Source organism: Dermacentor albipictus, chromosome 2, assembly GCF_038994185.2.
Source record: "Dermacentor albipictus isolate Rhodes 1998 colony chromosome 2, USDA_Dalb.pri_finalv2, whole genome shotgun sequence".
In the NCBI taxonomy this organism is placed as follows: domain Eukaryota; kingdom Metazoa; phylum Arthropoda; class Arachnida; order Ixodida; family Ixodidae; genus Dermacentor; species Dermacentor albipictus.
This window is the reverse complement of record NC_091822.1, coordinates 131,120,159-131,136,138: the sequence shown is the minus strand read 5'-3', so window position 1 is coordinate 131,136,138 and position 15,980 is coordinate 131,120,159. Positions and strand designations below refer to the sequence as shown.

Below are 15,980 nucleotides of genomic sequence, written 5' to 3'. Positions count from 1 at the left end.
CCTATTGCGGCGTTAGCCCGTTTTCTCTTGCTTCTTTGAGAAAGAGGATGATAACCGAATTTTTTTTTTTCGGTTAATTGTGCTCGTTCCGTTCTCTACGACGCACTCCCACGTATTACGGAAATCTTGTCCTCAAAAATAGGCATCGCATTCTTTTTATGCGATCCCTCTCATATATTATGGCTGTATGCAGGCCAAAAAGGCAATGCCGAAGCGCACAGCTTACATATGTATCGTGCCGGTTCACCAACCGCAGTGATCACTGTGTTGAGAGCAGCGCCATCGGCCTCATGCAGGAAGGCTAGCGTAGACATATGGTAATTTGAAGCCTGCTTGACTTGAAACGCGCGAGAACGATGCTGGTGCATTACGAATATTTGATAGCGCCTGCCGCTTAGATATCTCGTGGTTGCCTTAGGTTGGCCGTGCACGAGCATGCGCTCTTATGTTTTAGTCCCTATGCCAAGGGATCAGAAAATGAGCAGATTCACAATTTCATGCTAGTAATACAGAGACGCCGTTTCTCTTCGTTGAATTAAAACCGTCATATGCAAAAGAGTTCACAACTCATAGACGCACCGCGGCTGACAATGCGCATCTTGTGTTTGCGCCCCCAAGAGATATTTCCGCGTACTGTAGTTAAAGATGCACCGAAAGGCTTCCCTGACAACCTCATATGAACGGACATGGCTTAAATTTCACAAAGTACCATCTAAAACATCTCCAAATCGTTCCGCAGCACGCGACAGCAATACTTTCAAGCAGCGCCGCACCGGATCGCCCAAGCCAGAGAGGAGGAAAGGCTCTCCGCGCGCCCTATCCTCCTCGCCCGATGAAACGGTCTATAGCACTCGCTTCGAGGGCATTGTAGGGGAGGTGTACTGCACGATATAAAAGATAAGCACAAGTCCTGGACAGTTTCGTGTAAGGGCCGCACCCCCAACTTGGCAGCCCAAAGTGCTAAAAAAAAAAAAGATTCCAACGGAGAAGCCATAGCTAGCCTTCGGTGCCCCGCAGCCGCGCGTGCGCATCGGCAAATTTTCGCGCGTTGTGTACTTCCGCGTACAGCTACTAGATGGCGAGAGCTGCGTCTTGACCTCTGATGCAATGGCACATCCGCCGCCACGTTCGGTCCCGTGTAAGGGCCGCACCTCGACAAATTCTGAAAAGTGCGGCATTTAACGAGCCTACACGGTATACGTCGTACCGTACAGTAAAGCCAAAAGCTCTGAATGGCATTGGGAAACATGGCGAGTATATATACACACACACAAATAGTACCATAAAAAGCACACACAAAAACAAACCGTGGAATTAGGAAGGTTGAAAAAAAATTGCAGCTAATAAAGGGATCGAGTACTGTAACTATCCTAGTTAAAAGAATGAGAACTAAATTACATTCTACAGATGCAAATATTACAACACTGATTCTAGAAGTGAACGGGCATCAGCGGTACGTAACAACCGCATCAGCTAGGTAACGAGTTCCATGACCGAATGGTGGAAGCGACGAATGATGATTGTAAATCTTCTTGCGGCGTATTGTCCTTCGTCTTCGATATGTATGATGGTGGATTAATACAGAAGCTGTGCAACTGCGGTCAATTTGGTCCGGAAACACGCATTTTTCGACGAAGCTGAAGCGTGTCCCAATTGAGGAATTCGTTCAAGCGTACTAGTTCACATTAAAATGGTCAGAAATGTTCTGAATGGCTTCTATTTTGTTTATTATATTAATTAGTGTTATAGCGTTGAGGTCTCAAACTTCAAAACCCAATTCTAGGATTCGGTGAAATTCTGAAATGTGCAAATTTGTCTCGTGGGTTAGTTTCTTTTAATATAAACGTAACGTTGTGCTCAACCGTCTGTCATCGTAATAGATACATATATTTGTTCCATGATTATCGGAACTAGGTACTGGGGCCCAGGATCGAGTATACTGAATATAAATGAGGTTACATTTTAGCATTTCTCATATGCCGGTTCTGGCACCAGTTTATAGCACAGGAGTAATATCAGACTGCAGAGCATTTGTTGCATATATACCGATGAGAATATTGAAACGATGAGAAGATTGAAAGAAACTTAATTCACTTTAAGAACGCGTACAAAGTTGAATCGTACGTAAGCAAAACCTTTACACACGCAGTACGTGCAACCGGTAAAAATGACACACGAGTATATGTACGTACGTTTCAAAGCTCGTTTCGTTATCGATTACAGCTCGAAGGAGCCAGATGCAAGCAGAATGTCAGTGCGAACAGCAGCACTTCCAACAAGGTACAACAGAGAAAGGGCAGCGCGGAGTCGCGCGAGGGAGGACGGAAGACATTCGCAAAGCGCACGCACGCACATAACACAACGAAAATAAAGTAGACTTTGAGGGGAGTCTCGAAGAAATGCACCAACAGAGACATCAACGCACAGGGAAGTTCGATCTGGCTTTTCTCGGAAACCGTACGCGTACGCGGTTCAGCGCAAAAGCATGCTCAAAATGCGCGCAATCGAGCGGGCCACCAAAAGCATGCGCGAAGCCACCGACGGCGCTGTGGCACGGGGCGGAGCAAAAGCCCAGCACAAAGACCATACGGCGGCACCCAGGCCAGCTGTAATGCGTTCGAGCGGTCGCGACGGGGAAAAAGAAAAAAAGAAAGGAAGTAAGAAACAAACTACGTGGGCAAATCTACTGAAAAGCGCCGCTAGCGAAGACGCGCAATTGCCTACGGCTCGGTGAACGGTGGCCCTACGTGCGTCGGCACCGCCGCCACAATTGGCCCTAAATAAACCTTGAAAATGAGCCAACGCTCGACCAGTGCGAAAGGGCAGAAACGCACGCACACGTACGAAAAGATCTCCCTAGACCGCTGAATCCCCTGCGGCCGAGATGATGGATGGAGCTCAATTTTTTTTCCCCACAAATCGGGTGAACCTGCCACTGAAAACAGCATCTCCACTCATACGCTTGCTAAGAATGGCGTTCTCTCGCGGTACAAATCGCGCGTCGAAATCTCTCGCGAATGACCGTCCGCGTATCACACTTGCGCGGAAAGGAGAGAAAAAAACAGCGCGTAACGGGGCGAGACGAGCAACAAGTGCCCTCGAGCAATGGGGGAGGGCGCCCACTATCCGAAAGCAATCAAGAGAGTCGTACCGCTTTCAGAGCTGATATCCTGTCTTTGATCATGACCGATAGTTGCTGTCCGCGCTGTCTTCCACTTCGGATAATCCACAGCACTTTAAACCTTAACTCCGAAAATATCGCATTTTCAGCGGAGTTCCGCCGTTCCGCTCCAGCGCTCACTAGACGGCAACCATTACTTACGTACAGGAAGTCAGGCTCTCTTTAGGATGTGACGTCATTATTGGAGCATTTCGTCACATCACCACCTGTTCAACGTGCTTTCAACGCGCGCTTGGCGCCTTTGGTTGTGCATTTTTACTGGCCAGCAGAGATTTTTCTTTTTCGATCGAATGCTAACTCGTCATTTATTGTCGGAGTTCCCTCAGTGACTCGGTATTTAGCTGATACGAACGCTTTGTGGCATGCGTACAGTTCGGATTGCTTGAATGCCGAAGCTTGACGGCCGGCCTTATTGACGTTGATGCGTTCCGGACACGTCAGTTGCATGTTGCACTCATCGTAGGGTGAGCAAGGTCCAACGCGTACCTAGATCTTATCAAGGCAGCCTTCGTTATGTCGTAAGTTGAGGTATAGTCGCCAGCGCCGGAAAAGCGTCGTCTACTGCGCACGTAAACCTCGCTAGCGTTGCATTACGACTAGAGAAATACCCGCTGCTTACCTGTGCACGTCCACTTGGCGTCACTTGGAGATTACACGATTACGCGGTCTGTTGGAGCAAAGTGCGCCGAAGGTCCCGGTGCAGTATAAATACGCCACCTCGCGCTTTCTGCGCACCCGGGGCCGAGATCCATTCGTTACAGCATTATATAAGACTTGATATCCTACTCTTATAACTTTTCTAAATTAATTTTAACTCGTGCGCAGTAACCTCCGTGTGCATGGAAGAATGCTTGGGCGGCCTCTTCGGCCCTTCGAAAACGTGGCTTTTTTTTTTTTTTCGCCACCAAGCTCTACTTAGAATCTTATTTTGCCGAATGTCTTTTTTTTTTAAGTGGATGGGTAGATTGATGGATGAATGAGGCTAAACCCTTTGAATCGGGCGGCGGCGGCGCGCGCTACCTAGCCTTGAATGGTACTCTATGCATGCGTACCTATGTATTTACTTACTTTTGCGTTGATATAACCCACCAATCAGATAGCCTCCGTTTAGTTATTTCTACCTGTTCAAAGTCTGTTTTACCTTGACTGTCCTTACAACTCGGAGCTTTGAATAGCTCCCCGTTACACTCAACTGCAGGGTGAAGTCGTTTACAAGAAAGTAGCAAGTGTTGAGCAGTTTCCTCCTCCTCTCCACCCGCCCCGCACAAGTATCTCCTGGCATCTGGCTCATTATCGTACTTTCTTTGGGTATTTCTTGCCTAAACGTCCTGTAGGTCTTTAATGCAGATTTGGTTTGCACCTGTTTTCCACATACCCCTCTCTGTCTCAACCTTTTTCATCAAAGACGATTCCTTACCTGTCCCCCCTCTGCTTGACCGTCTTCTAGTTCGCTTCCTCTACCTTGTGTCAACACCCTTCGTATATAAGTGACTGAATACCCTCCTAGCCCACCGCATTTCCCCCATTTTTCTCAATCGCTCCTCAAATGCTATCTACTATCCTCTCTGCCTTCGAAAGACGACCATTCCAGGTGTCCCCCGGCACCCCAGGATTTGGTGTATTGCCATGTGCTCCCAGAGCGAGCCTACCCACACCACGTTGCCTAGTTTCCAACTGTGCCCGGGTCTGCGCTCTCATACATAGGACTGCATTGACAAAAGTCAGGCCCGGAACCATTACCCCTTCCACATCCCTCGTACTACCACCTCGTACATATTGGTAGTTCCACAGTGCCCTACTCTTCATAATCGCTGCATTTCTATTCACTCCAAGATACTTGTATTTATCGACATTCTCAAGCGTGGCCTCCTGAATCCTATGCTCGCCGCGAATGTTATTAAAAATCAAGACTGCCGATCTTTCTTTGCTAAACTGCAAGCCCATGGTGTGCAACGCACCCTGCAGTCAGCTCTCAAAATTGCTCAACACACCAAAATAGACGCTGCAAACAATTTCCTGCACTTCAAACATTACAACTACAAAGCACAACCTTGCCATACGTGTAGTTGTTGCTCAGCCCCTTATTTTCACTTCGATATTCGAAGCCCACAAGAAAAACTTGACGGGAACGAAACTCGTGGAATACCTGCCATGTTGTAGGGAGGTGAAGGACTTCGAGCAGAACAGCCTTTCAATAGAGGAGCTAAGCTGTTTTGCAGAGTACGACCCACAAGGCACTTCAAAAAGCCTTCAATTACCACTGCAGACTACATACAACATGCTACAAACCTTTGTTGAGCATTTTCAGTCGCAGGTGCTCCAAAACGTCCTTTCGTAGCTGCTAATGACAGAGCAGTTTACGTAAGAGGTGCTTTGCTCAAGGCACTACTACTATGTCAAGGCACTACTGCAATTATTGCTGATTAGATTAACGAAGCTCTACAGCATTTCCTGTTGCTTGGTAGGACTCAATCATTTGTCTGTTGAACTCAAACGCACAACGCGGAGGTGCAGCAAAAGATTGAATCGTACGTGTGTCGAGCAACAATTTCCGTGAACATAACGGATGGCAGTTTTAATAGCGTCTTCTGTTTTGTTCCTGCAGGATCACAACTTAAACATTAATTGCAAAGCAGTCCTTCATACCAGTTTAACGAAAAATATATATCCTAACTAAAAAAAAAGAACAATTTGATTTAAAATGTCCTTAACCGCAATGACAATGGAAACAATGTCCGATGCACAACCACAAAGTGATTCCAGACACACACGATATCGCATGATAAAGGTACTTTTTTTCTCTCAGAAAAAAAAAATATGAAACAGAGGTAACAAGACAATTACACTTCGCATGTGCAACACTTGCACACGGCAACTGTTCTGCGAATGAACGCGTTCCTTAAAATATCCTTAGCGCGCGCACAAGGAGGCTTGTATTCTCCGAAACCTATTTACAATTCTCGCCCACGCAAAGGAAAATGAAAAGAAAAAAAAAAAGGTCGCGGGATTGAGAAACACTGAACAGAAGAGACAAATGTACATGAGGGCGCGCGCGCACACGCGAGAAAGGGGACAGAGAAGATGGGTGTGTGCGCGTGTGCCCGGGTAGGTTCTTTCTCTCCATACACACACACACACACACACACACACCACTCGACGTCGTTGGTGTCCCACAGGGCGAAACGGCCTTCGCGCGCGTCTCTAGAAGCCCCCCCCAAAAAGTGACGGCGCGCGTTCGCGTGCAATGTGTGCCCACAACAGTATACAAACTTTTTTTTTTTCTCTCCCCCTTTGTACACACAAGTTCCCCCCCGGGGGCGGCGGCGGGGAATCGTCGTGACGGAACAAACTTGAGCTGAGAAGAACCGAGAGAAAGATGAGGCAGTGAGCGGTCCGTGTGGAGGCAAGCGGCACAACACTCGCGTGTGTGTTCACGACGTGTCAGTCCTCGTCTGACAGAGGTTCGTACTGGGACGAGAGCAGCACCGAGGAAGAAGAGGCCGGCACGGCGGCCGAAGAGGAGGAAGAGGAAGAGGTCGGCACGACCGGGGCCGTCGCCAGCGACGAGGGCCCACCGCCGCCGCCACTTCCCACCGGGTTGCTGGGCGCCACGGCCATGGAGCGCACCGAGAGCGCGGAGAACGGGTACGCGTATGTCGTCGGAAACGGCTGCGGGGGCGGCGGGTGCGGTGCCGCCGCCGAGTAGAAGCGGCCGTCGCGGGGCGGCGAGACGGGCTCGAGCTCGCCGCGCCGCCCGTCGTCGTGGTGGTGGTGATGCTGCTGCTGCTGCTGTTGCTGCTGCTGTTGCAGGTGGTGGTGCTGCTGCTGCTGCTGCTGGTGGTGGTGGTGCGGCGAGGGTCGGCCAGGAGGGCCCGAGGGAGACACCGACCGGGGACGGAACTTGCCGCCACGCCAGTCCGGGTGGCCAGATTCGATGGCCGACGCCGGCCGCGGCGGACCCGTCGATGGACTCGGGTGGCCAGGGTGGCCGCCTTCGCTGAGCGGCCGCTCGGGAGGCTGCTGCTGGTGCTGTTCGTGGCGGCCGCCCTTGCCGTGCGCCGGAGGCTCGTCCGTGGTGCGCATCACCTCGACAATGCGGTTTTTGACGTAGTCGAGCGCGGACAGGCCCACGTGTTGCTGCTGCTGCTGCTGCTGGTGAGAGGGCCGCAGGTAGGAGACGCTGTCAGCCGACGAACGGGGCGGCATGGCGGTCGCCCACTCGGGGGGCCCCGGCTGACCGGGCGGAGAGATGGGCTCCACGTACGGGCCCTGCTGCTGCTGCTGCTGCTGCTGCTGCGGGTTCCGGATGAGACTGCGCTCCTCCTTCTCGGACTGCAGCGCCTTGCGTAGCTTCCAGCTGTGGTACGTCTGTGGCGGCGGGTGGCCGTTGTCAGCGCCCCCTCCTTCCGGAGGCGTCCGCGGAGGCGCCGTCGTGAGTTCGGACGCAGGTGCGTAACCGCCGTGCGACATGCGCTCCGTGTGCGACACTTCGACAGGCATGCGGCCATACAGCGGGCCGCCATCGTTCGGGTTGCAGATGTTCTTGGAGATGATAGCCGCGATGTGCTGGTTGAGCGTGATGACCTTCTCAGGCTCCATGCGCGGCGGCCCCCGCTCGGGTGGCCCGTCCTCGATGGTGACTACCTCGTCGCGCGTGGGCAGCGCCTTGAGCCGCGGCGGCAGCGACGCGCCCTTGGGCTCGCCGTACCGCGACAGGATGGTGTCCATGGCGCCCGCCGGGTTCTGCTTTGGTTCCGTGCTCTGGTTGATCTGGTGCGTGATGATGGCGTCGATGAGGTTCGCGGCCGTGATGCCCTGCGGCGGCGGCTTCGGGCTGTCCTTCTGAAAGGACTGCGAGAAGATGCGCGACGCCTCGTTGTCCAGCTCGGCCTGCTGCGTTCGGCTCAGGAACGGCTTGGCCTGGTGGTCCTTGGACACCTGTTGGCGCATCTCGCGCTCGAATTGGTCTCGTGTGAAGGCGTCCCGCGCGAGGCGCAGCGTCTGCCGGAGGTCTGGCGGCGGTTCGGCACCCCGCCGAGAGTCGAGGAAGCGCTGCTCTTCGGCCGCGGCGCGCATGGCGGCCCGCTCGGCCTCTCCGCGAAAGTCCGGCGGCGGCGGTGGCATGTCGCCGCCGCCGCCGAACTGCCGCGGCCGCTGGTGCATCTCGAGCAGCGACTTCTCGAGGCCCTCGACGGCGGGCCGCTCGCGGGGCTTCTGGTCCTCCTTGGGTACGGCCAGACTGGGCTGCGCGGCGGCGGCGTTCACCAGCGTCGTGAACGGGTCGTGGCTCGAGGGCGACACGACGGCGTACGGCTGGCCTCCGCCGCGCGGGGACTGGACCCGGCGGCCGGGGCTCTCGAGCTCGGCGCGCGGCGAGCCGGCTTTGGGCGCTTGGATGACGCTCTTGGGCGCTGTGCTCCACGGCACGCTGCGGATCACGTTCTGCCGGGAGGTGGCTGCCGTCGCAGGTGGCGTACCGCCGGACGCCCCCTGGTGCAGCGCCAGGGGCTTGCTGGCCCAGCCGCCGGGCGACGTGTCAGCCGGTGGCGGCCGCTCCACGGCACCGGCGGGCGCGTGCTGCAGGAACACCGGCGGCGGGGGCGCCCCCTGTGCGCCATAGTACGCAGGCACCTGGTAGACTGGGTGCAGCGCCGGCGCAGGGCTCGAGTCTCGCGCCTGCGGCGAGGCCCTGGCGTCGCCGGACGAGCCGCGGCGCATCTGCATCTGCTTCGAGGTGTTGAAGTCTATCATGATCTGGTTGCTGCTCAGCTGAGATTCGCTCGAGTACTTGGGCCGGAAACCAGGTGACGACGAGTAGCCGCCGGAAGTCGACGACGGCGGCTGGAACGGGCCCTGGAATCCGCCCGGGGAGGCAGCAGCAGCAGCGGCGGCGGCGGCGCGGTAGTACTGCTCGGCTGGGTCGTAGGCGCGTGGCTCGGGCCCTTCAGACGGCCTCTGCTTCTTGGGCGCGCCGCTGTCGTGAGGCACGGGCGTGCCCAGGGTGATGGAACCGGCGGCCGAGGAGGGCTCCTTGCCCTGCGGCGGCGTCAGCCGCAGCAGGCCCTCGTAGCGGGACGGCGGGAAGCTGCCTGTGGCGGGCTGGTTCAACGGCGTCCCCTGGGTGATGGAGCCGGACGGTGGCTTGCTGTCCTTGAACATCGGCTTGGGCGACAGCGACGGCTTGCTGGCCGCCACCAGCGGGGGCGGCGGGGGAACGGCACTCTTGCCCGACTTGGTGAGGCTGCGCGGCGCCAGCGACTGTGCCACCAGGTGCGGCGGCCGCTCGGGCGGAGGCGGCCCGTACGAACGCGGCGCAAACATGACCTGCGGCGGGGGCTCGGGCGTCCTCCGCAGGTGGTTTGAGTGCGCGGGTGGCGGCTGGGCCACTTGCACGTACGGCTGCGACGCGTAGGTGAAGGGCGCCGGCGGCAGCTTCTCCCGCCGGAGCTCCCGGTGCGGACTGGGCTCCCGCGACGACTTCTTGCTCAGGTCCTGCACCTCGTACTCGTCGTCCCGAGACACCGCGACGACGGGGGGTGGAGCGGCCACGTGGGGTACGTGAGGAAACTGCGCCACGAGGCCCTCGGCGTGCACCAGACTGTTGGGCGCGCCAGCCAGGTGGTAGGGCGAGGACCGGGCCACGGGTTCCGGCGCGACCGTGGAGGAGGAGGAGGGCGGAGGGGCTTCCGAGGGGCCTTCCTTGGTCGGCGGCCCGTTGCGGCCGGGCTTCATCGAGTACTGCAGGGTCATCTCGATGGCCTGGAAGATGAGGTCCCGCATGCAGGTGGCACCCTCGTGGCCGGCCTCCTTGGCGTCGGGCGGACCGGCCCGGTGGTGCCGCGACGACGACCCTTCTGCCTCGGGCGCCCCCTGGCCCTCGTCGGCACTGACGGTCGCACTGCTGTCGTAGTCGGCGGACGCCTCGAGGCCGTTGTTCATTTCCGCGTGCGCCTTGCCAGTCACGTCCGCGTGTGGCGCCGACGACACGGCTAGCGTCGGCCGCGTGGGTATCGGCCGCTCGTTCTCCCAGCCTGAAACTGAAGAGGAAACGGGCGCGGTCAACAACACGGTGGTTGGTCCCGAGAGCAAGGTTGCAACATAAAGTGCGTTAACTTCCATCAGATGCGGCCGATCCTACATACAGCTGAACCTAGTCGCAACAAAGTCACATTGGACACATAAATGCCTTCATTATATGTCTGATATTCATTATAACATACACGTAGACATTACCAGACAAAAAAAAAAAATACAGCGACAATTTAGAGGTAAATGCAAAGAAATGCGTTGCATTATGCTGCACCCCTTCGAAGTCTGGGGTCCACGATTTAAACTGCGTTCACCACATTGCACTGCGATGTTCAGGAGCTCACTTGACACGTGTGCAGCCCCTTCGAGAAGCAAAGTGCAACTGACGCGATGGTCCAGAGCAGAGCTCTGTCAGTTGCACTATATATATATAAATACTGTTACGGAGCAAACCGTACATGAATGAACACAATCTTTGTCAGAGCGATCAAGACGACGAAGACGCAGATCACGCATCTTCTCTTCTCACAGACCTCTACCACGTGACTGACTTCCCACACGTTAAACAATTTTTCCCGCTTTGACACTCCTAATACTAATGCATAAAAAATTATGATCAGTTTTATGCAAAAGAAATGCAAGCAGCGCGGCTCCGATAAGTAAGCGAAGTGTCTCCCTGCTGCGCATTTTAATTACCCGTGGGCTTCTTGCTTGAATCGACACTAGAAAAATATATTACGTATGTGCACTCTGCGCCACCACAAATACGCAATACTGCGATCTGTGTTTTCGGCATGCTCTCACGTGACTGGCATGGATCGGCAAACTGAAGCCAAGTTGGCCACCAAAAGACCTTTTAGACACTGATGGGACCCTGCGCATGGACTCGCATACTCCGCCACTGCACTGTTTTCAGTAGTGCCTTTCAGCACTGCGGAAGCAATGGGTGTTCCTGACCAATTAGGAGGGCAAACACAACTTAAAGGTGTCCCTTTCGCGCCTTGTCTGCTAGCGGCAACCACTTCTGCATAGGCAGTTGGCATCTATGAATTTTACGAGACTTAAGCGCGCACAAAGACAGGACGTCGAACGAAGAAGGGACACACTATGTGTAAACTTCAACTGGCTTTTATTGTGACAATGACATATAAAACGCCTCCACAATCGGGAAAAAAACCAGGAAGGCAAGAAAACAACTATGAAAGCATCTATGAAGACTGGAACCGTGCAGCGAGAGCAACTGTTGTGATAGCAGCGGTATTGCTCAGACACACTAGAATGAGGGTTGCACAGATGGAGGATGCAAAAGAAATGCTCAGGCAGCGTCTAATATGGCTTGGGATGGTGGCGCCATCTTTTGGTCCCTCATGTAATAGGGACATGTAGCATCGGCGCCAAATGAAACTGGAACAGCGGAGCGCATGGCTGAAGCAAAACTGAAAGTGCACGCTGTCCAGCCATCACTACTGGCAGGCGAGCACATCCGGTTTGACCGCACTGTGATGATGCCCGCCCTATACTGCAATATTTTCATTTCTACTGTGGCTCTCTTTTATTTGAAAGTGAGAAAAGTAAAATTAAAAGAAAACAGAAGCTAAAATATTGCAGTATAGGGCAAGTAGTATCGCAGTATAGTGGAACTGCACATGCTATTGGCACCCAAATGGAATGCAAACAGCGGTGCGCATCATACAGTTTACGCCGTCTAGCTGTCGCCATTACAGATAAGTTAAACCTCGATACAGTGAAAGCTCATTAATTCGAACTTCAATAATTCGAATTTATGGACAATTAGAACTGTACAATTTGGTCCAGCCAAGCTCCACAGAAGTCTATGTATAAAAAAGCCCATTAATTCGAACGCGAGAAGGTTCTGCCACAGATGATTCGAACTACGCTTGCCTGGCACACGACCAGAGAAACGCGCCTACTGCCTACACACAAGGCTGCGTCGCCTCCGGAACGGAGAGAATGGCGAGAGAAGGCAAAATCGGAAAAAATCTAACCAACGCGGGGCCGGCCAGAAGGCAGCGGCGGCTGCCACCTCTCCGTTCGACGTAATCTCCAAGACTTCTTGCCAGTTGCGAATCTCGGAGGCTTTGAAAATCTTGTGGAACTGCTAATGTTGCGCGGCAGATGGTGCAGCAAGCACCAAAATACAGTGAATCAAGTGCGTCTCAGCTGCGCTTGCAATCAAGAACCAACGAATCGGGGCCTTCGCCACCTTCACATGTTCAGCGTCTTTGTCTCGGCAGTCTTTATCGGTTGTGCACGTCTGTTTTCAGCTTAGGAGGTATTGGCCGTCGCAATTTTTTGTGATGGTGTTAAGCCTCGGATAACGTTTGTTTCGGTGGACATCAGTGGTATGGCACAGTCGGACCCAGAGCTTCGTTTTGAAGATGGCGTGTGCCCGCAGCACACGCCATCACTTTCCGACATGCCTTAGTGCTTCCAAATCGCAGTGTGTTGTTGTTCTCCTTCACTTTCGTTCGTTTGAACTTTCGTTAATTCGAACTGAAGCGGCTTCCCCTTGCAGTTCGAATTAACGAGCTTTTACTGTATAATGAAGTCAACAAGATCGGCAATTTGCTTAGTTATAGCGAATTTCTTGTACTGAAATTCGACCTTTTATGCAAGTACTGTCACTGCTCGATTTTGCTTACACAGAAAGAGGCCGCAGAATTTTACTTATTATCAGACAATAGGGGAAAAAAAGCAATTTCGAATAAGAAAACGATTCTTTCCGATGAATTTGGGAGTCGGCAACGAATGACATGGTTTCGCACCACATCAACAACATCTTTACATTGACGGTACAAACTAAGAGAAGCCAGCCACGCTTTCGCTCGCCATTTTCCCAAACAGCCAGATGCCGATAGCGTCGCCAGCACTTGGAACAAGGCTATCGTGAAAAGCTCCGGCATGGGGGAGCAAATGCTCCATCTACCTCTCGCTCCAATGGGTCACCGAAAGCTGAGATTACGCCACCGCGGGAAGATAGCTTACATGATGCCACACGATCAGCACGCCCACTCTTTTATTACCTCTAAAGCAGGGTGTGCAGCTGCTTATGTGCTCAGCTGCGCTTGCAACTAGGCACAGCCAGAGCCAAAACGCACACTAGAAACCAAGACCTGCGCCAACTTGCCCATCTCCCCACCCCCTCACGTATGTTACTGCGAGCTTGCTCCTCTCTCCTTTCCCTTTGATCATGCGAGAAGGCGGCACTCGTTAAGCCGCCATCTTTCTTGTCTCACCCTCGCACACTTTCACTTGCACCTAAAGCAGTAGCGTAGCCAGAAATTTCGTTCGGGGGGGGGGGCTCACGTTGCAGGTGGACCCCCTCCTTAAGAGGACACATTAGGTCAGATGCGCCTATCTAAATACATGTAGAAGGAGAATTCGTTTTTCTCGACAACCACTGCACCAAATTTGACGAGGTTTGTTGCATTTAAAAGAAAAACCTACATTCTAGTGACTGTTTGTTTCGAATTTTCGATTTAGGCCATCAATATTTTATTAAGAAGTGGCAAAAAGCGAAGATTTTCAGAAAACGATACAATTTGGTTTACAACTCTGTAAATCAGCAATGATAATTGATATCACAATTCTGTGAATTGCACATAATAGTACATCTAAAGTGGACAAAATTGATATGTTACACATGACTCTAAAAAAATTAAGTATTATAGAAATACGGCTTTTGCAGAACCTATGCACATAACATAACCAATTCACGTAAGATACAAATTGACATACCGAATTTCTCCGCTTTGAATGGTGTAATGGATGCCGTTTACAGAACCGCGATATCTGTTCTCGATGCAGAACTATTAATATTTAAACATCGTGCTTCCATTTTACTCGAACTTTCGAATTTTTCAAAATATTTTAAACAAAGCTCAGGCCCTAAATCGAAATTCCACTTCCAACATTCACTAGCATTTAACATACTCTCTCAAATGCAACAAATTTCATTAAAGCCGATTCAGGAGTTTTCTCAGAAAACCTTTTCTGCGTTTTACATGTATCTGAATAGGCCGCGTCGCAGTTGGGCCCGAGCTAAAGCTTCCACTTAAACAATTTCCCTAGGGATCAAATACACGAATAATAACTGCATTGCCATTGCCAAATATGCTGCAAACGAATTGGCGAACGCTATGCACTGTCAATACAAGTAAAATATGTATTTCTTCATAAAAGAATATACTCATATGTGCCAAAAATTGTGGCCAACGTAACTATTTAATAAGTAAAGAAAATATCACACGAACTTTAGAAATACGTCACTTCGAAGCCAGCAAAGAAGTGCATGCCGCTGATATGAAAAATGTAACGGCCATGAAATGAACAAGTTGAGGACAAATATGTTAATGACACTTTGTCATTCAAGATCCTTGTTTACATTCTTGTACATATGCAACGGCCAGTGAAAAATCTCTGTGACGCTGCCATTTGTTCCAATGTATTTCGCAGCAGCAGCTCTCACCGGTCGTGTATCGTGAGTAATTGCACCGAAATGAAAGTCGCAACAGAGACCACGTATAAAAAGCAGTAGTTCTGCAGAATATACGAGGGCGAGTCAAATGAAAGTGAGCCAATGCGAATATATAACAAACGGGGTACTTTAATTAAAAGTAGCCTCCATGAGCATTTAGACATTTGTTCCATTGACTAAAGAGTCGCGCAATTCCCGTCTCATGAAGCTCCTTGGGTTGTTGCTTCAAAACGTCTGCAACTGACTTTCACGACATCGTTCGAGACGAATCTGGTTCCCTTGAGCTGTTTTTTCGGTTGCCCCAAAATGTGGAAGCCGCAAGGCGACAGGTCCGAGCTGTATGGCGGATGTTGCAGCGTTTCCCGCTTGAACATTGCCAGTTTTGTATTAACCACGTCAGCGACGTGGGAACGGGCATTGTCGTGGAACAAGATGACCCCATTCGTCAATTTTCCACGTAGTTTGTTCTTGATTGTGACACGCAGCCGATCCGGCGTTTCACAATATCGGAAACAAGTGATAGTCTCTCAAGATTCAGCAGATTCTATCAGCAATGGCCCCTGACGATCGAAAAATAAAATTCAACAACACTTTTCTCGCGGAAATGACGGCCTTTGCTTTCTTTGAAGAAGGTGAATTTGAATGTTTCCATTGTAAGTTTTGCCGTTGTGTTTCAGGCTCTTAGTAGTGGCATGATGGTTCGTCTCCGATCACAATTGCAGACAAGAAATCGTCACCTTTATTGTGACACCGGGTCAGATGAGTAAAGGCAGCGCTGATCTTCTCCGTATTCTGGCAGTGGTTCAAAATCTTGCGCATCCATTGCGCACACAAGAGCCGATAACCGAGATGTTCATGAATTATGGCGTGAACCGAACCGTGACTGATGTTCACACGCTCTGCCAGTTCATCGATGCTTATCCTCCATTCCTGTTTCATCAGCTCATCAACCTTTGCAATTTTGTTAGGGGTGATTGCACGATGGCTTTGGCCCGGTCTGGGATCGTCTTTGCAAATTTCACGTCCTTCTTTGAACCGTTTGTTCCAACACTTCACAATGGCCAATAAAATGCAATGTTCCATGTACACGGCAGTCATACGGTGACTAATTTCTTTTTGGGAAACACCTTCAGCTGTCAAAAACATCACGGCATTACGCTACTTCACTTCTGGGGAGTCCATCACAGCACGCAATCAGCACGCAATCAATCAGTCCAGCACGCAATCATGTTCAACCCAGTGTATGAGAGGATTAAAGAACATTTATCCTCA

General features: G+C 51.9%; 2 protein-coding genes across 6 annotated transcripts in view; both read right to left on the bottom strand.

Moving 5' to 3' along the window:
• LOC135912547 (syntaxin-1A-like) overlaps positions 1 to 4,103 on the bottom strand; it is a 44,414-nt gene extending 40,311 nt beyond the window's left edge. For 2 of the 3 annotated variants that reach the window (XM_065445009.1, XM_065445010.1), the window contains exon 1: positions 3,152 to 3,327. In XM_065445009.1, the coding sequence (XP_065301081.1) occupies positions 3,152 to 3,184 (33 nt within the window). In that variant the 5' untranslated portion in view covers positions 3,185 to 3,327. Of the gene's footprint in view, positions 1 to 3,151; positions 3,328 to 3,800 lie in introns of those variants that run through there. The other variant, XM_065445011.1, reaches the window with a different exon arrangement.
• Positions 4,104 to 5,956: 1,853 nt separating this feature from the next.
• The window catches only part of Smr (nuclear receptor corepressor smrter), a 77,124-nt gene continuing 67,100 nt past the window's right edge, over positions 5,957 to 15,980 (bottom strand). For all 3 annotated transcript variants that reach the window (XM_065445008.1, XM_065445005.2, XM_065445006.1), the window contains one exon: positions 5,957 to 10,218. In XM_065445008.1, coding sequence (XP_065301080.1) covers positions 6,623 to 10,218 — 3,596 coding nt within the window. In that variant the 3' untranslated portion in view covers positions 5,957 to 6,622. The remainder of the gene's footprint in view (positions 10,219 to 15,980) is intronic.